Below are 22,741 nucleotides of genomic sequence, written 5' to 3'. Positions count from 1 at the left end.
TTTCAAACTTCAAAGAGAATTTATTTGTTATTCCTGTAAACGGGAGGTTGGAGTACAAGGCATCAGCAGATGTACCACACAGTTGAGTATCCTAACATACAGCATATTGTTGTCAACAAGTGTCATATTGTTACGAAATTCGACATCAATCCACAAAATAAAAAAAAATATTTAGCCGAATAGAAATTCACAAGAAAAACTGCATTGTGTAAAGTTGAATAATGAGATAAAACAGAAAATTCTTTTTATTCAACAAATGCTATTAACAGTAATATTGTAATGATTCTGGTTCCAAATTATAATATTTACATCACAGACTTTAGCTATTCAATTAAGATGATTAAAGATTTCACACAGAAAAGGTTCATGTATAAAATAAAAATGGCACATAATAAAAATTGACTTTCCAGCCCTATATTTTTTTTTCAGACGCTCACTAAAATAAAACTTTTTAAAAATTAAAGTCACATATTCGAAAGATTTACCAACGCCACCACGATCTTGATGACCATTATGAAATGTCTGTGTCCCAGATGACCACTGATATGTTTCAATTGTCGTAACTATAAAATCGTCCACATTTCCTCCAAAACAGAACGATACTTCATCACATTAATTGTACTTAAAATGTCCAAAATGAAGGTTGCAACGTGTGGAGTATCTGCGTACCATTCCAGATCCCTAAGGTATTTTTGTGGGGTCTCATTTGCCCTTTTAAAACTGTGTTAGTTTGTCAGAACGCCTGTTAAAAAAGTGGGGCATTTTTCTCTTTTTAATTTTATATCTTTAAACTGATAATGCAAAACATGATAGCAGATAAAACCGTTATGAATTGACGAGATGTCGTGGGTTATTAAAAACGTCCATTCACATGCACATTTAATTACATTATGACACTTTGGTTTGGGAAGTAAATGAAGACTTACGTGACGCAATACTTGTAATATTTCCCAGATATTTCATTGTACAATTGCACAATTTTCATGTAAAAAAATCTTTGAACAATGACTGTTTTCTTTAGCTAATATTCATCAAATGTAAAAAAATCAGCTCATTCGTCACTACAAAAAGGGACAAAGAGCACTATGCAAATTATTTAATTTCATTTCATTTTGAATGATGAAATTATTAATAATTGATATTTGATATTTGAGAAGAACCAATATTCCCACGAAGCAGATAAATAAAAAGGACTTTGTAGTCATAACGGGTTTTAATATAGACCTCGATTTATTTAATGTAATCGTAATATTAAAACAATTTGACGACATTTGACTTTGATTATCGCATCCAATATCATTTCAAATAATGATACTATCGCGTTTGAAGTGGAAACGAATAAATTTAAAATATAACGAGGTTGTATTTTATGATTTCATTCGATTGTCTCGTTTGCATGTTTTATGTTTAAGGGGGTATGTGAGTCTTTCGCCATTTTGGATTGAAAATAACAAATTAGCCAAATTTGATGTTGAATGCAGATAACTAATTTGACTTTTCATTTAAAAGAACTAATTTATAAGATTTTAACTTATAAATATTGATATTTTTATAAGAGTAGATTATTTTTCATGGATTTTTAATGTTTTTAAATTGGTATTGTAAGGGGAGTTAACTCTGAAAAAGTGCCTTTCTTGAAAGAATCTACATGAAATTTTGCTATTTTATAATTTAGCCGAGAAAAAAACAGGTTGGGTTACCATAACTTTTCATCGGATATTCTCAAATGAATTTAAAGTCTTATTTAATTTACAAACGGAACATATTTCATTAGCACTTAAAATTTGGGCGAAGTTCTATGTTAATGAACGTTTGTGCAACACCTTCCGTAAAACAAACAAATCATTTTCAGTCATTTAATTTACCGAATTAATAAGATGCTCTTCTATGGGAATATAAGTCATTAACTTGTGATCTACATTAGATTAAAAACAAACACTCGAAGAATTAAGAAATAAAAAAAGAAAAATGAAAATCATAACAAATGCTGATTCATTAAAATGAACCGTTGTAATAGTACTTTAATATTTATTTTAGGAATTTGTCATAAACGTTTTAGGAGAATGAAATCGTTTTCTCCTTCTGATAGAAAGTGGGCTCATATATATTTTTGGGGTTACATTTACTTAATTGATGAAATGATAGTTAATTTGCATAAATCTGTTTAGTGTTTTGATGATATATATGAAGTGACCAGTTAAATCAAATCTATTTATAAACTAACAATTAATGATTTTCCTTTTAATATTTAAATCAGTCATGAACAGTAGATTAATGTTTAAAGTATTTGATCTCGTTTTCGTGTTTCGCCCTGTTTAGTACCACAATGCATTGTTAACTTTTAAACCTTTGTAAGGTAACTGCAAATTACTTAAAAACTACCAGCTGCCATATCCATATGTATATCCTATTATTGAAAATACTTAAATTGCCCATAACGACGGGGGACTCGCCTAACAAGGAAAAAGGAAATTATTATACATTTCTTAAATATTTCAGCAGTATCGTTATTTATCACACAAAAGTTTTGTTTCCTGAATTGATATAGTTGATTCTAGTTATCTACACACAACATTGCTCCCATTCAAGTTTTGCTGTCCAACTCCCAGAAGAACCTTGCATCATACCATTATATGTAGCTGAAATTGAAATTATTACCCTTTCAATTTGTATTTGTTTTAGATTCAAGGTCTATTGTAAAAAGGTTGAAGGGTGTTGTATACAAATTTATTACGTACAATCTCTTATATGTACTAGTTGCACAGTATTGTTAAGCGCAATTTCATGAATGTTATTGTTGTTTATCATGTTTTGTTATTTGAATGATTATTAATTGAAAAAAAGGTACACCAATCCTTTCATTCTAAAGCAAAACAAAACATTTTTTAGAACCAGAACACATGATTTACTTTTAAGTGTTGTTCGATTGTATGTAACTAGTTTAAATAGGCATGCAAAAAGTCCTTTTGGTGTAATCGAAAACATCTCAGCTTGAGACCAATAGCTTGGAAAGCATTAGTCAGAAGCAATTAAAATCAACACATATTTTGGTTAAAAAAAAATGATTGTGTCGTATCGCTTAACACCAAAGTATGAAAATCCAAATTTATAAAAAGATGTTAAAAAAGAAGAAACAAACAAACCGCAAAAAGCAATTTATAAATTTAGTCTGTTTCTTTTTTTATTATTATTTTTATTTGTAACACCATTTTTTTGACACAAAACAACTTTCTTGTGTTCGAGGCATTAACTACACCATTTAAGTTCAATTTTCGATAATCTCACTTTCATGTTTCATTTTTGTTTTCATAAGAAATATCTTTTATAAGGTATACTCAATGTATTCTACTAGTTCAAATCAAATTAGTTTAGCACCAACAGAGTATCAAATTGCTTTACTCACCTCCCCAACCAGAGATTTGATAGTCGGAATGAGGTGCTGATGGGTTATCTAAATTTGTAGTTAACCATGGAACACGTTTAGTAAACTGGAATGATGTTTTGTCTCTGGAGGTTAGATATGTTTCACGTGATGCAGATTGCCATGTTTGACCACCATCAAGACTCACTAGAGTTGTTGATTTATCGATACCATACCCAAACCATTTATTGTCTTCCAAATCATATCCAATTACACTTGCAAGTATACTGCTTAATCCTGAAATAATAAGCACAATTAATTAAAAGATAAATTCGTAGATACAGTTTATTTAGAAATGATACTCATTAGTCGTTTTTGAGTTTATGAGCATAAAAGTGTTTACCAAATTATATTTACTATATGTAATACATTTCTTATATTCAAAACCAACAAACCGATATTAATACGGCTATAACTTGAATAAAAATTGAATTCATAAAAGATATGATTTTGAGTCACAAGATACATTGTAGATAATTTCCTCCCCAAAATTAAGACCCACATGAGCAACACGACGGCTGCAACACGTGGAGCAGGTGAAGTTTGTGTTTCATAGACCATTGTTTGACTTTTGATCGTTTTTGCAATAGCGTTCCCAGTATGCCTTCGAATTATGGAACTCGCTACTGGCTGGAGGAAAACGATTGTCTACAGGAATGATTTTTATAAATAAAAGTCATACCAGTAGTTCTGGATAAATGTTACAAATATATAGAACAATTTCGAATGAAAGTATATAGTATATCTCAATAAGTTGTTGTTCATCATCTGTCTTGAATGCTAAATTATGGAACTTCTACAGCAACAAATATGTGTAGACTTGCATTTTTAACCCCTTAACCAAAACAAAGTCTTACTGACATAATAATTGCTTATAACTACATAGTATATGTCGCCATCATGTTGGTTTTGCAATATTTTTTAAGAATTGATACTCCAAAGTGAAATTGATTGAAGCTAGCAGATATACAGGTTTAAACCATTAAATCGAAAAAGAGCCTTAACTTCACATAACATTTTGTTTCGTTCAGGTATTGACTTACGTGTCCATTCTGATCCCGTTGTAGAGGAATGACACATTGACGGAGAATCCTTCCTAAAATTGAAAAAAATGTACTTTTTTATGTTTATTTCTCTCTAGTAATCTGTTGTGTTCGAATGAGCATGGCGGGTGCCACTTGGGAGCAGGATCTTTTAAACTTTCCTGTAAGCGAACGAAACTATCCAGTTCAGTCTTTTGTACTTTTTTCTATGTTGTGTTTTGTAAACTGTTGGTTGCCTTTTAATCTATGCATCTCCCTCTAGAATCTACATACCAAAAAATAACAAGTCAGGAATATGTCCATTCGTTTGATGTGTTTTATCATTTGATTTTGCCATTTGATTTGGGACTTTCGATTTGAATTTTCCTCGGAGTTCAGTATTTTTGTGATTTTACTTTCTACATGATTTTAACAAAAAAGTAAAAATCATAAAAATACTGAACTCATTTGCTCACTGTGCTTATGTTCGGTTTATGTCGTATTCTGACAGAAGTGTATACCATAAACTAAAAATGTCCTCCTTTAGTAAAATACTCGTTTGATGTGTTCGAGCTTTTGATTTTGCCATTTGATTAGGGACTTTCCGTTTTTAATTTTCCTCGGATTTCAGTATTTTTGTGATTTTACTTTCTACATGATTTTCACAAAAAAAGTAAAATCACAAAAATACTGAACTCTATTGATCACTGTGCTAATGTTAGTTTTTAAATTTATTTTTTTAAACAATTATTTTGACAGTTATGTAAAAAAAACTTGAAAAACGGTTTCTAGTATGTTAAACAAAAATGCATCTTGGAATTTGACATGATTTGTAGTCAGGGACAGTTATCATTGACTTCATATCCTGTTTATATTGTAACAAAAATCAAACTGTTTAGTTCGGAATCCAACAAACGATCATTTTGAACTCCATACGTCTTTCATGTTTTGCGTAGTTGAGATGCTTTATTGTTTACATATACCCTATTTTTCTCTTATTCAAATAAAAATATTCGATCAATCTTTAACGTTTAGAACAGAAAATTCTAATGTTTGTAATTATTACTTTCAAAATGATAACAAGGGAATATTTGGATTTGGATACTTACACTTTTGGATTAACATCACACACAATAACTTTGCCATTTCCGACACCAAAGCTTCTTTCATAGAAATCTGCAATATGGAAGAAAAAAACCTTTACTGGTAATACTATAGAAAAACAAGTTGTTTAACTCTACCATTGAATAAATAATCATATCACTTACACGATGTTTATTCACTATAAATTTTATCCATATATATATTTTTTTCATGATTTTTTCTCTCTCAATTTACTGGAATTACTGAAATATAATCATTGGTAAAAAAAAAGGTATTCCATTTTTGTTTGAAATAAGAAAACAAACATGTTAGCAATGGTCGCTTTTGTATATTTGTTTGTGATGCAAGTTACAAAAGATGACACTAGTGCTTTAGGGCTAGGTATCAAGTTTCGTACATTTTATCACCATAAAATCTAGGTTACTACCAATGAAAAGAGGATGGTAACGATAATTGAAACATAATCATTGTCATCTGATACATCTGTAACGCTTGTTTCGCAATTACTTACTTAGTATATAATCCACGAAATCTAAGGTGACTAAGTCATATTTGTTTTGAAAAAAAAACTTTATTTAATCTTTTTATTACTGCTACAAGTATATTAACATATGTTGTCTTTATAATATTTACCTGTAGGATGGCTTCGTTTTGGAGCCACAGAACATATATCTAAAAGAAAGCGAAATATATTAAATATTTGTGAAATCCTTGCAAAGCACAAACTTACAACAAAGCTTTTCATGAAATGTATTAAAGACTATTTTCTATGTTGGTTATCAGTAACTTTTTGATTTCTTTTGCAGGTATAAACAATATGTGTATGAACATTATAGAATCTAATAATGACTTAGGGTACGACATAAAAGTTCTGACTGTTGAATAGACATATTGATTACTAAAGGTTACCACAGACCTCGCAATGCATATATTCTTAGATTTAATCCTTAAATCTAAACGAATGTCTTAGAGACGCTTTTAGCAAAGTGTTTTTTTTTTATAGTATATAAACATTGGCATTCACATAAAACTGAAGAAAAACGAATGAGTTAAACTTATAGATGTATGTTTATATTCAAATTAATGAATGGATATTCACATATTAAGGTAAGATATGAAACGTTTTTGATAATATTCAACATGGGAACTTGAACATTTAAAAGAAAACATGAGATCGCGACAATTCAATGTTGAAAAATAACATACTGAAAAAGAAGTTTAACAATTAACATCTTTCTTCCAAACAAACCATTATTTAGCGCAGTTTATAATAAACAGCTGCGTCATGAGCGCATGATACGCCCGACGTCTTATGTGGAAGTTTTATGCAATAATCAAAAATAGTTTCTGAGAAAGTTTTAAGCATAACCATATATTGTTTTTGGGACACGGCGGGACATGTGAAACCCCTAACCCTGTTTTTTTTCCGAAAAACTAAATATCACTAAAATAAAATTTTGAATCAAAACCAAAAAGTATACAGATCTTTAGATTAATATAACAAAGAAGTGTGTAAAGTTTTAAGCAATAATCATAAATTATTTTTGAGATACGGCACGACATGTAAAAAAAACCTCCCCTGTTTAACAAAATACTCAATAACTCCAAAATAAAGTTTTGAATCATCAAAAAAAAAGCATACAGATCTTTAGATTAATATAACAAAGAAGTGTGTAAAGTTTTAAGAAATAATCATAAATTGTTTTTGAGATACGGCACAACATGTAAAAAAAAACCTCCCCCTTTTTTACAAAATACTCAATAACTCAAAACTGAAATTTTGAATCATCACCAAAAAGTATACAGATAGATTAATAAAATAAAGACATGTGTAAAGTTTCAAGCAATAATCATAAATCGTTTATGAGATATGGTGCTACATGTAAAAAAAACCCTTCCATTTTTTTTTACAAAATACTCAATAACTAAAAAATCTAATTTTGAATCATCACCAAAAAGTATACAGATATTAAGATTAATATAACTAAGAAGTGTTTAAAGTTTTAAACCATAATCAAGAATCGTTTTTGAGATACGGTGCGACATGTGACAAAAACACACCCTTGTTTTAGTTACAAAGTGCCGTAACTCAAAAAGTTTTAATCTTATTTTCACCAAAAAGTATACAGATCATTTGACCATCATAAGAAACAACTATGTTAAATTTCATGAAATTTGGATAAGTCATCTCAAGTTACGGTGCGACATGTTTACGCCGGACAGACAGACGGACGGACGGACACCGGACATTTGTATACCATAATACGTCCCGTCAAAATTTTGACGGGCGTATAAAAATTGTAAGTGTTTCTATGCTGGAATAGTGGTATGATAGAAATTATGCTTGAGTCTTGTTATAGGCAAACATGTCATAGTCCTTGTATTAGTATCGAAAGATAAAAAAAACCACTCGATTTAACAATAAAAAAAGCAGGTGCACAACTCCATATCCATCAGAAGACATGACATCATTTATATCCTTCTTCAAACTTTTTTCGATTTTGCTATTAATTTTCAGTTTTCGCATTACAAAAGTGTGACTAGGACCATGAAAACAATCACTTTGTGTCGCTACAGTTTTGGTGTATAAAGACACGATAAAGGTGAAAATAAGTTTTACCTGAATAGTTTTTACATTTTTAAAGGGTGTATATAATAAATGCATTCAATGTAACATTAGTAGACAAGGTGAAATACTTAGGAGTGAGGAATTCAACATGGAGGTTCACAGCTTTCAGAAATGGTGTCATAAATGTTTTCCCCTAATTGATCTTTGTTTGATTTGGACATTTCCAAAACTAATTGCAGATTTTTTTCTTGTTTCAAATACAGAAATACTTGGTATGAATAAAATTTTGACCTGTCCTGTACTACAGTAAACATTTCACATACCATTTCATTGCATATAAGATAATGATCATTACCGGCAGTTGACAACATATGTTCACCCTTTCTGCAGTTTATATAATCTAGTAACCCTGTCACCTCAATATATATTTATCAGAAAACCAAATTAAATATGAAAGGCGCTTTGAAACATCCATTAAACATGTTTACGTCTTACAATTTATTTGTTTTTCAATAAAATGCAGGCTTAAATCAAATTGAAAAAATATTTTGTCTTCCCTTTTTCACATTATACCATATGTTACGTATTATGTTTCGGTGGTATTACACCTTCACATTTAATTTGACAATACCATTAATTACTTTTTAACAAAACAGTTCATTGCAAACATTAAGCTAACAACTATAACTTGTATATATATTAAGAGAAATTAAAATATTGTAAATTACGTCTTTATTATCATAAATATCATTTGTTTACACGAAAATTTCAATTATTTATCGATGGATATTATCGTTTTTTTTGTTTGTTAATGCACAGTGCACATTATATCAAAACTGTACATGGAAAACATGTTCTAATTAAGAAGCAATATTTTGGTCTACTATTTCATCTGTGGGTATTTACTATTAATTAAAAAGGAAAATGATCAATTTCCGTTTTAAAAACAGATATTAAAAAAAGACATATTGTACTCAAATGCTACATTAAAACATATTAGTTTTTCTTTCCAAAAATAAATATAAGGATGAAATATAAATGACTTTAGAAAACTTATTTCATTAGTTTAATATCTCATTGAACCGATAGTGACGTATTTCAAACGTATTAAAATTCATAAATTCAACCAATAATTCAAAAAGCATCAGATATCATTATACAATATTTCTCATTAATTTCCAGAGATATAATTGAAGAATAGATCAATATTGATTTTGATAGAAATAAACAGCAATACTTGAAAAGCAAATAACAATGGCACTGCATGAACTGAACATTAAATGCGCCATGGTTGATGTTCACTGTCATTACAACCTTTGTTATGAAAGGGGAAATTGTGAAAACAGATTCAAAATTGACAAAAAATGGTTTTATAAACTTTTGTGTTCTTAAAAGGTAAAACTACCGGTTCTTCAATGAATGCTCACTAAATTATACACCAGACGACATCAGTCAGTGGGGAAATCAATAATTTGCAAATCCTCCAAATATAATTCAGATAATATACTCAGTAAATGGTTTACAATATCATTTCATGGTTCGGATTCTGAAAAATTTAATAACTTTTAACTAGAGATGAAAATATGCGGACACATTGCAAACCTAAATGTATAGCAGACAGTCCAATATTTTCTAAGAGAAATTAAAAAATACTACGGAACGGAAAGAAAACAGGCGTTCATAATGGCGTTGTATGGGAGTGATTTTACAGAATAAAAACTTAGAAGACACCAAGTGGAAAATAAAAATATAGAAAAAAACGATGACCTTTTGGCCTTGTAATATTTTTATTTGGAGGGTCAGTGACGGGTTTTTTGTAGACGAAACAAGCATCTGCCGTACAAAATTATACCACTGGTATATTTGCTGAATTATTTTTTGTCTATTTATGATTATAACATTTTCTCACAGATTTGCAAGCACACAACACGTCATTTACATTCAAAGAAAATAGTTAAGAAAGCCATTAAAACAATGATCATTAGCTTTCTTACAAACGTAATCGTCAAAAGTATAAAGTTTGTCTCAGGAAAAATCGGACGACATTGTGGCTGAAATAAATAATCGCTTCCAGATTTTGCGGATCTTTTCGATTCAGACAGCAGAGTTAGTAATGTCATGCTTAAGATGATTGGTAAAATGGCATTAACCGTAATAAACCGTGGTCAAACCTATATATGCGATCCTTTCAATTGTGAAAAAATTCTCACAAAAAATGAATTATAAATAAATATACAATTACAAACCTGATGGAGCGTCGGAAGTCACGTGACAACCAAACAAACCAAATTTAACAGCTAAATCAGGTGGGACTCCATTTGAATTGTCCTCGGTTATATATATTCTTATATATACAGCGTCTACCAAACGTGTTGGATAAACTATAGTCTCACTAAATGGCACGACAATAGACACCTGATAAAGAAATTGCTATATACAGATCCAGATTTTTAATATATTTTAGAGAAAAAAAAACTAAGGTTAATTGTAAAAATCAAGACGAGTTTTATTTTTGGAATTTTGGGTCCGCAATGCTCTTCAACTTTGTACTTGTTTGGCTGTATAGCTATTTTGATCTGAGCATCACTGGTGAGTCTTATGTAGACGAAACGCGCGTCTGGCGTATTAAATTATAATCCTGGTACCTTTGATAACTATTTACTTTGTTGAAGACATTTTCAAGGATACAAATATGAATGAATATAAATTCACCTTATCGTCATATTGCTTATTTAAAAAAGTTTGCAAATAACCCAATACACGTATTTTTATATTTCACTCTTTTGATGCCACAAATAGTAAACATATATTCGCCAAACGTATTATCCACCTTGATGTCAACACTTCTATGTTGACATGCCTTATCAATGATACCGTCAATCTCACTTAATTTACCGTCCACAAGATATGGATCATTCGAAGCTCTATTGTTTTTTTCTATACTCAGACAAATATGGCATTATTTATACTCACAATTTCTCCATTTTGCCAGGCGTATCCATCATCACTGTAAGTCAGTGTCAGTTTAGTAGGGTAGTGTGTAAACCCACTTTTATGTTGCACGATTATCTTGGTAACTTTTGTTTTATTTCCAAAGTATACTTGAAAAAATCGTAAGTTGTCGAACAGTTTCCCTCTTTTAAACGGACTCCATGCTGTGAAAAAAAAGATATATGCATTTAAATTACTCATATGAAGGCTTGTGAATACATATTTCGGTCTCATAATGATGAAAGCATTAATGGTTGCGTTTTATTTTCTAAAGAAACACAAACAATTGATTTTCCGTTTGATTAGGGATTTTCCTTTTAATTAGGGATTTTCCGTTTAATTAGGGATTTTCCGTTTGATTAGGGATTTTTCGTTTTGATTTTTCCTTTGAGTTTGGTATTTTTGTTGTTTTACTTTCTTTCTACAGAGTGCCGAGAGTGGTGACTCGCTTTACACTAAAAGGGATGAACGAATATGGATTTGAAAAAAGTATTTTAAAACAAACTAATTTTCAATATTAAGAATTAACAATAAAAAAATGTTTGATACTAGGGACAATTAAAACACAAATGAACAATCAATGCAAACCCATCAAAAATATTATACATTAGAGGAAAATAGGACAAAAAAAAGGGAAACGAATGTTACAGCTACAGAATTACTTTATTCCTTCATAAGAACCAACTTTCATTATTTACATAAGGATCAAGTCCTATGTTTTTATCGTACCAGTATTAATGTTTTTTTCTTCTTCAAATGTATGTCCAACGACAAAAAGGATAATAGATAAATGAAGTATAACACAAAAGTTTCCCCGTGTATATACATTGTACTGGAACTTTTCAAAGAAACAAAATGTTCCTATTTATATGTATAAAACAGATACCAGAGGGACATTCAAACTCAAAAGTCGAAAATGAACTGACAACGCCATAGACTAAAGAGAACATTTAATTTGAACATTGGGTAGCTGAGGATTTCATCGATGTGATTATAATTGGTCACATACAATGGAGTCAGTGATCAGTGTCCCCTATCTATTTCCATTGTGAACGGAAATCAGTCAATTAGACTTTTCAAACTTTTTAAAAAATCCCAAAAGGAAAAAAAGGAATAGAATTTGATTCTAGAAAAAATCACGTAAACGAAAAGAATAGTTATCAAAGGTACCAGGATTATAATTTAGTACACAAGACGCGCTTTTCGTCTACATAAGACTCATCAGTGACGCTCATATCAAAATATTCATAAAGCCAAACAAGTATAACGAAAGATGAAACAGTAGAGTAATATTTCGTTACCATATATCTTTTGTGATGAAAAACAAATGTTTTTATTATAGAGAACGGCTAGTTTTAATCTGACTCTGTCCACCCATTTGCTAAAGAAAAACATAGATACTTAATATTTTATTGGAAGCATGTGAATAAATATTTATCATAACACAGAACTCACCAGATGTTCCATTTACTCTGCCATGGAAAGATGGTCTAGCAGGGTCATCTTCTACCGACGACAATATCTGACAATCGTCTATTCTTCCGTCCTCCATCCCAAGGGAGCCATCACATACTGAAATAGTAATGGACCAGCATGCTAAGGGCTTGATAATGGAACAATAACAATAACACACAATATTAGAATAGACATAATGGAGATCGAAGTAGTGTTATATTACAGCGTCCCCACCCTGAAAAACAAATCTTTAATGCTGATTAATTAAAAAAACATTTTTTTCCCATTCGTTTGATGTGTTTGATGTGTTTGAGCTTTGGATTTGGCTATTTGATAAGGGATTCCTGTCTTGCATAGTTAATAACGTCAAAAATTAAATACACACAAACAAAATTGGGTGCGAATCTATATGTTAGCTTTATACTGAAAAAATCAATAGAATCTGTTTTATTGCTCAGACATCAATCGTGAAAACTAGAGTTTTTCACTTTGTACTTCTGGTTATATCAATGATTGTTGTAATGTTACTGCACACAAAGTACAGTGAGTAGATGATTTCCTTAGTATTATGAATAAAAAATTTCATAAATTAGTTTTGAAAAAATATATGTAAATAAAGCTGAGGTTAACAGACCTCTTCCTTTTTCATACTCACACCTGCCACATACTAATCATAGATTTTTGACAAACAAACAAAACACACTATATTATCCACATATGTATAGATGATTACAGTTATACAGCACATACCATCAGCTCTAATAACACTTATAGTAAAGTTGACTTGTTGTATTTCTGTTGTAAAGAAATCGTCTGCTGTATACGAACTTCCTGCTCTAGGAAACATGTATGTACCGGCTTGGTATGATACAACAGTCCTATCAGTTGTCACATCTTCAGGTACCGTTATAGATGTATTTGGTGCTAACGTAAGGCTTATACTGATAACGTCACAGAATAACACGTTGTCAAACTAATAAAACGACAAATCTTTGATGTATTATATAGTTGAACATTGTAAGACACAGTAACTAAATTAAAACCAATATAAAAATTTTATCCAATTATTTATCTTAATATTTCTACAAGTATGAAAGAATAAGTCAATACATTTTTTAATAGCGAGTTTTCCTAATGAATTGCTTTCTTCAAAATGACGATTATGCTTCTGGTATGCCCAGTTTGATTAAAAAGAACTTACCTCAATTATCACAATTCCATTTTCGTAACTAGTTGAGTATGTCGATGTATTGACCACTACATTGGTGTGCACCATATATGGAGGAATGTAAAACATGACACTAGCATTAGTAGCTAATGCAGTTGAGTTCTCATCGTGTTGTAAGGTAGCTTCCACAACAATATTTGTGCTACATAAGAAAAGAAAAAAAATAAGAACTGGTTCTTTTCAATTATTCTGGTTTCAAGTTTGTAATTGCAAGTATAATCGTGATCCAAAAATGATTTATGTTTTAGATTTTCCTTATCGTTTCATCTAGATAGCACCTGTTCTATTTCGTAAAAGCACGTGTTCATTCAGTGAAATCAGGGCTATTGTATTGCAAGCCTTATATAAAGTTATAAATATCTAATTCAGTTAGGGCTTGCTATATGTAAAAATGCAATCACTTGATAGAGTTTGATTTTTTGTAAACATGTAAATGTACATACGCTCTTTATATGAAACAGTTTTAAATGCAATTTGAAGTGCTCAAGGATATGCACATTCAAATATTTGGCATTGAGCGTTCCTGATGAAGGTAAATCAAGAAAAGAGTTTCGGACGCATGACATTAAAAACGTGTTGTTTTCATTTATTTAACTCGAACACATTTAACAGCAGCTATTGATAGTGAAATAACATTCTAATTTATTTGTAACAAACCTAGATGACAGCGTTTCATTCACAACGGCCTCAACTTTAAGAATTGGATATTCTAACCCTGTTCGTGACACGGTGATGTCATGATCAACTATAAAAATAAAGCTTCCAAGCTTGGCACCAAAACTAAATTTAAATCCTGCTCCAATGTCAGTGATTTCATTGTCACTAAGTATAATATCAACCTCGACATTCACAGCGTTGTCATTGGATTCTGCGTCTTCCCTTCTGTATGACAAACCTACAGACGCATACAACGTTAAAAGACATATGAATGTACTGACAATTTACTCGTTTAACAATTATCAAACACATAATTGTGAAGTTGCTGGATTATTCATGATTAACATCAATATGGTTTTTATATTGTTTGCCAACATGAAATATGTTTCTGCCTATATAATGTTGGTATGTTTGCTGCAGCATTGTTATTTTCATTGAGTCATAAATAAAGCATGTTTAAAGGTCTTTTCATTTTTGTAATTATGAGTATATTAAAATAATTGACGATTACGATAATTGCAATAAACAGGAAAAAGACTTCTATAAAGAAAACATTATCACAAACATCAGAAATTTGAAAAAAAGTACATAACTTATTTTTATATGTGGTTAAACAGAGGGTTAGATGTCGTGCAACTGAAGGACGATCTAGGTAAAAAAAAAAGTACATACCTGCATTTGTAACAATGCCGAAATCAATATATCCTTTATCATTTTGACAGTTATCTAATGAAGAATTGTAAACAGGGTGGAATACAACATTCTTCGTTGTATTCTCGTACAGACACTTTATATTCTTCCCAGCAGAAATAAGCCTTATGTCTTTAACAATTGCAACTGCTGTACCATTGATTGGTAAACTAACATCTACGATTACATTGGAAACTGACATTGCAGGGATATTCATAACTAACGGAAATGTTACCACTTCTCCTACCGTCATTGTTGTCGGCGATGTTGTGTTAATCATCAATATTGTGTCATTGTTAAACAATGTTGACTAGAGAATAAAATACAAATAAATAAAAGAATAACTATATTGATATTGACAAATTAAAAGATCTTTCATTATAACAGTTGCTTTGTTCAAATTGTGCATTATCGTGTAAAAATGCATGTTCCGAATGTAAGAAAGTAAAAATAGTTTCCTAAACGAAGCCGTGTGAACTATGTGTAAGACTGATTTGAAAAATTCTATAACTTATAAAAGTAAATATCCTTGTAAACTTATCGCTCCTTTAAATAAACTTATTCTAAAAGTTTACCAATTCAACTTTGTAATAAAATCATTGAATATTGTTTTTATTGGTATAAATATTGATTTTGTTATCAGTAAATTAAAAGCAAACTAAATATTACTAGTATGTTATATACATATACACATTCATGGATCTACAATCTGTCCATACCGGTAACTTGGCATTGCACAAGGTCAAGTTTTTCTCTGACTGTTTATGACGTCTTTACACTTAATCCCTTGAATGTTGGATGTGTACGGATTGATAGTTTAGTCTTAGATGCATGACTTTTTTTTATTAGTTGTTAGTGGCTTTGAACTAGCTGTCAGATAACTGCGAGTACTCTCAGATCTGATTCTAGTGTCTTTTTGTTGTCAGGATGTACAAGTTCCAGGCCCCGTACAATTTATGTTTGTCCATCTGATGAGTTAATATAAAAAAGAAGATGTGGTATGATTGCCAGTGAGACAACTGTCCACAAGAGACCAAAATGACACAGACATTAACAACTATAGGTTACCGTACGGCCTTCAATAAGCCTGTTTCAATTGATTTTTATAGTTCGTTCTTATGTTGTACTGCTATAACACTGTCCCAGGTTAGGGGAGGGTTGGGATCCCGCTTACATGTTTAACCCCGCCCCATTATTTATGCATGTGCCTGTCCCAAGTCATGAGCCTGTAATTCCGTGGTTGTCGTTTGTTTATGTGTTACATATTTGTTTTTCGTTCATTTTTTTTAAATAAATAAAGTCGTTAGTTTTCTCGTTTGAATTGTTTTACACTGTAATATGGGATCCTTTTATAGCTGACTATGCGGTATGGGCTTTGCTCATTGTTGAAGGCCGTACGGTGACCTATAGTTGTTAATGTGTGTGTCATTTTGATCTCTTGCTTGTGGAGAATTGTCTCATTGGCAATCATACCACATCTTCTTTTTTATAATTACTCCTGCAAATGTTGGGAGAAGATATGAAATTAATTAAATTGTATGTGAAAGCATGTATTTTAATATTATATGCCAAAAATTGAGGCAACACATACCGACTGTTTTTCTACGAACGTATCTGTAATCGTTAGATTCATTTGCGCAACATAGATCTGTGCATCGTTTGTGTTGACGGTCACGTGGAAATAAACTGTATCTCCAGCATTCAATGAAGCGTCAGGCAAAACTCGCGCAACTGCTTCAATCTGAATCTAAAACAACAAATTAGAATAAATAAATCAGTACGAGACTGACTGAGATTTCGCTACCTATGATATTTATTGCATGTCTAAAATGTCTTAATGAATTACAATCTGAGGTGAAAATTGTTTGATCAAATTCAAAGAATAATTTTTAGAACTCTCTTGATTACTCGGATACAAATTGAAGACATTAATATGGATTCAGGAGTATAGTGTGACTGGCTGATTGTGTGAAAACGGAGAATGAAAGAGGAAAAATATTAAATGTAAATAGAGTACAAATAGCAATCAAGTTGTTTAAGCAGCTATATTATATCTTATACTGTCATCGTTTGACCAGTAGTGTTTAATTTAATTTTCAAGTTTTAGTTATGAAAGAAATGGTTTACCTTATTGTGATTGTCAACTCCAACGTTTACAGCAGAACTGCATACATAGCCTAGATCTATTGTTACAATGTCATTGTACATCGACCCAGGTCTACAAAGAAAACAATGATGCATTAGATAAAAAAAAATTATTTCGGTCTGGGAATCATTATCTTGCAATACACACATTTACGCGAAATAATTGAATGAATGTTTCTAACTTTATAGTTCTATCGTATTATCATTTACTTTTCATTTTGTTAGAAACAAGCATTCAATTAAATTCGCGTAAATGGAATTGTAAAAATCAGGACAAACTGACTTCTATAAAACGAAGAGAACGTGATTTTAAGACACGATGTGTTGTATTTACGTTTGTTTAACTTCATTGTCTTAAAAACCGAAAGCTTAAAAAACATATCAAGAAAAATTCAATCGGAAGATATATTTGGAATCGTAATATAATTCCACATTAACGAAACATCATAACGATAAAATCATGAATATGGCTAACTCAGTTTTGGTTAAAGTAAAATACCTGCTCTGAAATGTCGGGAAAATCCTTGTTTTATCTATACAGGGAAAGTGAGAACCAACTGCAATGACTGCAGCGTCGCATATTTCAATGTGGCCTGATGTTTGTACAGGAGTTATGAAACTGACAGATATCTTTTGTGTATTAGTTTCAGGCAGAGTTAGGTCAACAACAAATCTTTTCCCTTCTCCCTTAGCCACTGCATCGTCCGTATCATTTCCAGATATTTCACCAACGGAAAAGGCAAAACTACCACTCTGAGTAACAGCCTGAAGTGATGCACAAAAATACCGTCATTAAATAATATAAATGTTAAAATGTTATTAAATATTATAATTAACTGAACTCACTCGTTGCTATATTCTTTCTCCATTTGAATTTTTCGATTTATTTTCTTTTAATTACATTCGCAAATAGCTTTTTTTATCAAATTAAAGTAGAAATTTTATACGTATTCTCAATTTGTTTTGATCCGACGTTATCGACAACACCTATTCTTATGTGACGTCAGAGGAGTGAAATAATTTCGTTCATTTCACATGTGAAATTATCAGTTTATATTTCACTGGGAAATCTATGTATTTTATTGCAATCAATGTAATAATACATGTTATAAATAACTGAAAAAAATTATCATTAGAAAAATACGAAGGAAAAAATATTGCTAAGAAATAATATAGAACATATGAAAAAAGAAATGTAGACTACTACCAAAGATTTCATGTCTATGATATTATTTGTCCTAAAATTACAGAGACATTGTTCAATTTAAGAATGCTTTATTTCTTAATGTTGTTTGTATGTATATAACTATTTTGACTCCTTGATTACTTTGTGTAGTTGAGATTAAAAAAAAAAAAATAATTACCGAGTCAAATCCTGATGTATTATAAGTTGCCTGTACATTGTCACTAAAAGATGTGGCAACCCCACCGGTACTGGTCGTAACATCGACCTTAAATGGGAATAGCTGGGTATCGGACACTAATGTGGTTTCACTGGATAACTTTACTATAACTTCAAATATCAAAGCATTGCTGTCAAAGTAATCATTTGATGCAACTGTCGTTGTTCCTAAAAGTGAAATGTCAAATGATACATGTGTTTACATAATTTAAATAAATAAATATACAAAATATGCATGTATATTGTATAATATTATAAAACAAATGTAGGATGCATTTCATGCCACTTTGATGAATCCAACAGTTTTATTTACAAATTTATATCCGTATGGACTTTTTTTTTAATCTTCTTATTATAACTAAACCTATTGGATTTCTGAAATTACACCTAATTTCCTAATGCTTGTAGAGTAAAACTTTGGAGGGCTTGCTTACTATGTTTGTATAAACGTTATTTCAAGCTAACAATATATAAACATATTTTAACCTGTATATATTATATTTAAATTTGATTAGACGTTATCAATATAACGATTGTACAATATTCAAACAAAGCAAGCATGCTAATCAAAGTATTGCTTTACATGCATTAGGAAATTAGCTGTAAGGATTATCATCGAGGCTTTATTATCAATATAGTAAAATACATGTAAGCCTAAACTAACGTATAAACAGTTATTCCATATGCATAGGATTAAATAATATTTGTCTTTTAGTTAAATATTGCGGGAGTAATCCTTTGTATGCTATTGAAATGTAAACACAAATTTGAAAAGAGTAATTAAATGAAAATTTTATACACTGGCTCTTAGTGAAACAAATAATATCCAAGTTATCTAAGTATAGTTTATTTGACAGCGACAAATTCATAAAGTAACAACATAAAAAAACAACGGGAACTATAAATTTGAACAAAAGATTTAGAAAGCAACTCTTTATTGTTTTAAATCGTATCGATTAGAAGTTATCGCACCTTCTCGTTTATTAATGTTGTCACTGGCATTTGAAAATGGCGATATGACTGACGTATCTATACTTCATTATTTTGAATTCAATCGACAATAAACCATTTATCCTGTTCTTATGTGGGATATAGACAGAAAATAACAAAATACTGAACTCCGAAGAAAATTCAAAACGAAAAGTCCCTAATCAAATGGCAAAATCAAACGAAAAAACACATGAAACGAATGGACAACAACTGTCATATTCCTGGCTTAGTAAAGGCATTCTCAATTGTAGAAAATGCTGGATTGAACCTGGTTATATAGCGCTTAACCTCTCAGTATGACAGTGGCATCAAATTTTATTATATCCATGAAGATGCGTGAACAAAACAGATATAATAGGTAAAATTGTAAAAATAGGGATCCTCACAGTGTCACATTCTCAATCAGAACAAAAACTAACTTATGTATAACAATGAAACACAAAAAAGGAAATATAAAATTTAAAAACCACATGCATTGCTACTTATATATGTATTTAAAATCTACCTAAATGACTGCCTGGTGAGGTTCACATTAACTCGAGAAGAGAGTCGCGTGTATGATGTTACTGAATGATATAGGAGATTATTGATCAACATACTAGTAGTTCATTCTAGTTTAACCAATTAAGGTTGGTTTTTAACTTCCTTGACTACTCATGAAGGTCTTGCACGGAGTAGTTTTCATTTTAACTAATAAAAAAGAACATTGAACATTATCTTAAATAAATGAAGTGGCGTTTTTTCATAAACAAAATATGTATCACTCTTTTAAATTAACTTTTTTAAGTATAGAAACATAATATAACAGAGACAAATATGGTGAATACCTGTATTTGTGACAATGCTCATATTCAAACTGGCCTGTGTATTTCCAGCATTATTACTGAATGATGTGTACGTTGGTTCTATAGTCGTTTTTACGCAAGGAAAATTGTCTCCTACTTCTTTTAAGCGAAGGCCACAAATACTTAGTCCTGGGGTTGTTGATTCTACATCAATTTTCAGATCTACACTTTCACCCGGATGTATTTTTATCAGAAGACTGTAAATGATTGGCATACCAATGGGTACAGTTGTCAATGTTGAGTTTCTGTTCATGCTAATGTATGGTGCAGTAGTCTGAAAACAATGGTTTAAGTAAAACAGGATTCTTGATTCATGCTTAAACAGTTAGATTTAGAACATTTGGACATTTTAATAAGCTATATTGATAATTCAATCGAAGACGCAAATTGATTTAGATATAAAAAAAATAAAGCAAAGGTAATTTCAAATACAAAAAATAATACTTTTTGTATAAAGATAATTAAGAATTGAATACTCATTTTCATATTCTATTGGGGTGTAAAAGCGTTACCCAAGGTATATATTTTAAAATTAGGAAAAACACATTTTAAAAATGAGCACACTATCAACGCTCGCACAACCCTATAAAATTATAAAATGTCCTCCAGTTTTTGTAAATTTCTATTTGATAATATGATGCGGTAACAATTGAACATTGAAACCTCTAAAAGAGACACGAAAGATACCAAAGGGACAGTCAAACTCATAAATCGAAATAAACTGAAAACGCCATGGCTAAAAATAAAAAATGAAAAAGACAAACATAGTACACATGACACAACATAGAAAACTAAAGAATAAACAACACGAACCCCACCAAAAACTAGGGGTGATCTCAGGTGCTCCGGAAGGGTAAGCAGATCCTGCTCCAAACTATTTAACAAGTATTATAAATATTATTATCTTTATACGTACTGGAGAAATAGTCGCTGGTGTCTTTAGAATAATTGCCAGCTGACCAACCCATATTTTAGTGGTGCTATACATATTTCCAGCACTAATCCATTCTTTTGCTCCATCTACTAAACCTTCGTGATCATCAACTTTAATATCAAACTCCAATCTCATCAGATCTTCATCTGCATTGTTAACATCCTCTTTGTTGCAAACTTTTGGGATGTTCAGTATAGCTCTGTCATTTCGGCCATCACTAAATCTATTGAGAAAACAAATAGACTTCAAACAATATGTCGCTTCTTATTTCCTCTTCCAGTTTCAACAAGTGTGAAGAATATGTTAACCCCAAAATAAAATGATTCGCAACCTATATGAAATATGTCCTGGGAAAAAATAAGAGGCAACATTTATCACCAAAGAGAAATTCAACCCCAAAGGTAGAAAATAAACTTGACAACGATAATAGTTAAAGGTACCAGGCTTATAATTTGATAAGCCAGACGCGTGTTTGTCTACATAAGACTCATCAGTGACGATCAGATCAAAATAGTTAGAAAGCCAAACAAGTACAAAGTTGGAGTTGATAACTGGCTTCTTTATTGTGCAACCTACTTAGACATTTTATCACATATGACACAGATCAAATCATAATGACGTCCATAGAACTTTCAAAGAGATGACCTCGTAGAGAACGTCATGGTAATCAAACTGTTGAACCATGTGTCGTTATTACAGTTATCTGTGTTGTTAAAGACGAAAGTATAGTTTTTCAGATAATTTTGATAAAACGTAGTGTAGATTCTCATAAAAAAACCCAGGCGTGTAGTTTCATTCACCAGACGCGTGGACACATGCTTAAATATTCTTGTTAGATGGATTTGTATTTGTATCTATTTGATGAGTTAAGCCATTTTCAACTGATTTTTTCAGTTCGTTCTTATGTTGTACTGTTACACCACTGTACCAAATTAGGGTAGGGTTGGGATATTGTTAATATGTTTACCCCCGCCACATTATGTATGTATGTGTCTGTCCCAAGTCAGGAGCCTGTAATTCAGTAGTTGTCGTTTGTTGATGTGTAACATATTTGTTTTCCGTTAATTTTTTGTACATAAATTATGCCGTTAGTTTTCTCGTTTGAATTGTTTTAACATTTGTCATTTGACAAGTGAATTTGTATATCAAGACTCTTTATCAATGCATAGTGTTCACAGACATCAAATATGCTTAGTGTCAATAGACTATACATTTACTAAAGAGGGAAGCTAAAATTGGTACATATGTATGTATACAAATATTCAAAAATGTATACCCTTGTATGTTG

At 30.8% G+C, this 22,741-nt stretch overlaps 1 protein-coding gene across 1 annotated transcript in view; it reads right to left on the bottom strand.

Moving 5' to 3' along the window:
- Window positions 1-227: 227 nt before the first annotated feature.
- The window catches only part of LOC143042347 (uncharacterized), a 65,283-nt gene continuing 42,769 nt past the window's right edge, over window positions 228-22,741 (bottom strand). The window contains exons 11-28 of the mRNA XM_076214628.1: window positions 21,436-21,676; window positions 20,502-20,793; window positions 18,647-18,852; window positions 17,782-18,047; window positions 17,265-17,355; window positions 16,729-16,884; window positions 15,120-15,447; window positions 14,448-14,685; window positions 13,764-13,932; window positions 13,313-13,535; window positions 12,563-12,679; window positions 11,090-11,271; window positions 10,363-10,531; window positions 6,181-6,219; window positions 5,553-5,619; window positions 4,465-4,517; window positions 3,404-3,658; window positions 228-2,639 (exon numbers count right to left, since the gene is read on the bottom strand). Of these exons, the coding sequence (XP_076070743.1) occupies window positions 2,563-2,639; window positions 3,404-3,658; window positions 4,465-4,517; window positions 5,553-5,619; window positions 6,181-6,219; window positions 10,363-10,531; window positions 11,090-11,271; window positions 12,563-12,679; window positions 13,313-13,535; window positions 13,764-13,932; window positions 14,448-14,685; window positions 15,120-15,447; window positions 16,729-16,884; window positions 17,265-17,355; window positions 17,782-18,047; window positions 18,647-18,852; window positions 20,502-20,793; window positions 21,436-21,676 (3,169 nt within the window). The 3' untranslated portion in view covers window positions 228-2,562. The remainder of the gene's footprint in view (window positions 2,640-3,403; window positions 3,659-4,464; window positions 4,518-5,552; window positions 5,620-6,180; window positions 6,220-10,362; window positions 10,532-11,089; window positions 11,272-12,562; window positions 12,680-13,312; window positions 13,536-13,763; window positions 13,933-14,447; window positions 14,686-15,119; window positions 15,448-16,728; window positions 16,885-17,264; window positions 17,356-17,781; window positions 18,048-18,646; window positions 18,853-20,501; window positions 20,794-21,435; window positions 21,677-22,741) is intronic.

This window comes from Mytilus galloprovincialis, chromosome 1 (genome assembly GCF_965363235.1).
Source record: "Mytilus galloprovincialis chromosome 1, xbMytGall1.hap1.1, whole genome shotgun sequence".
Classification (NCBI taxonomy): domain Eukaryota; kingdom Metazoa; phylum Mollusca; class Bivalvia; order Mytilida; family Mytilidae; genus Mytilus; species Mytilus galloprovincialis.
The sequence above is the reverse complement of the archived record's forward strand: the minus strand, read 5'-3'. Positions and strand labels throughout refer to the sequence as shown.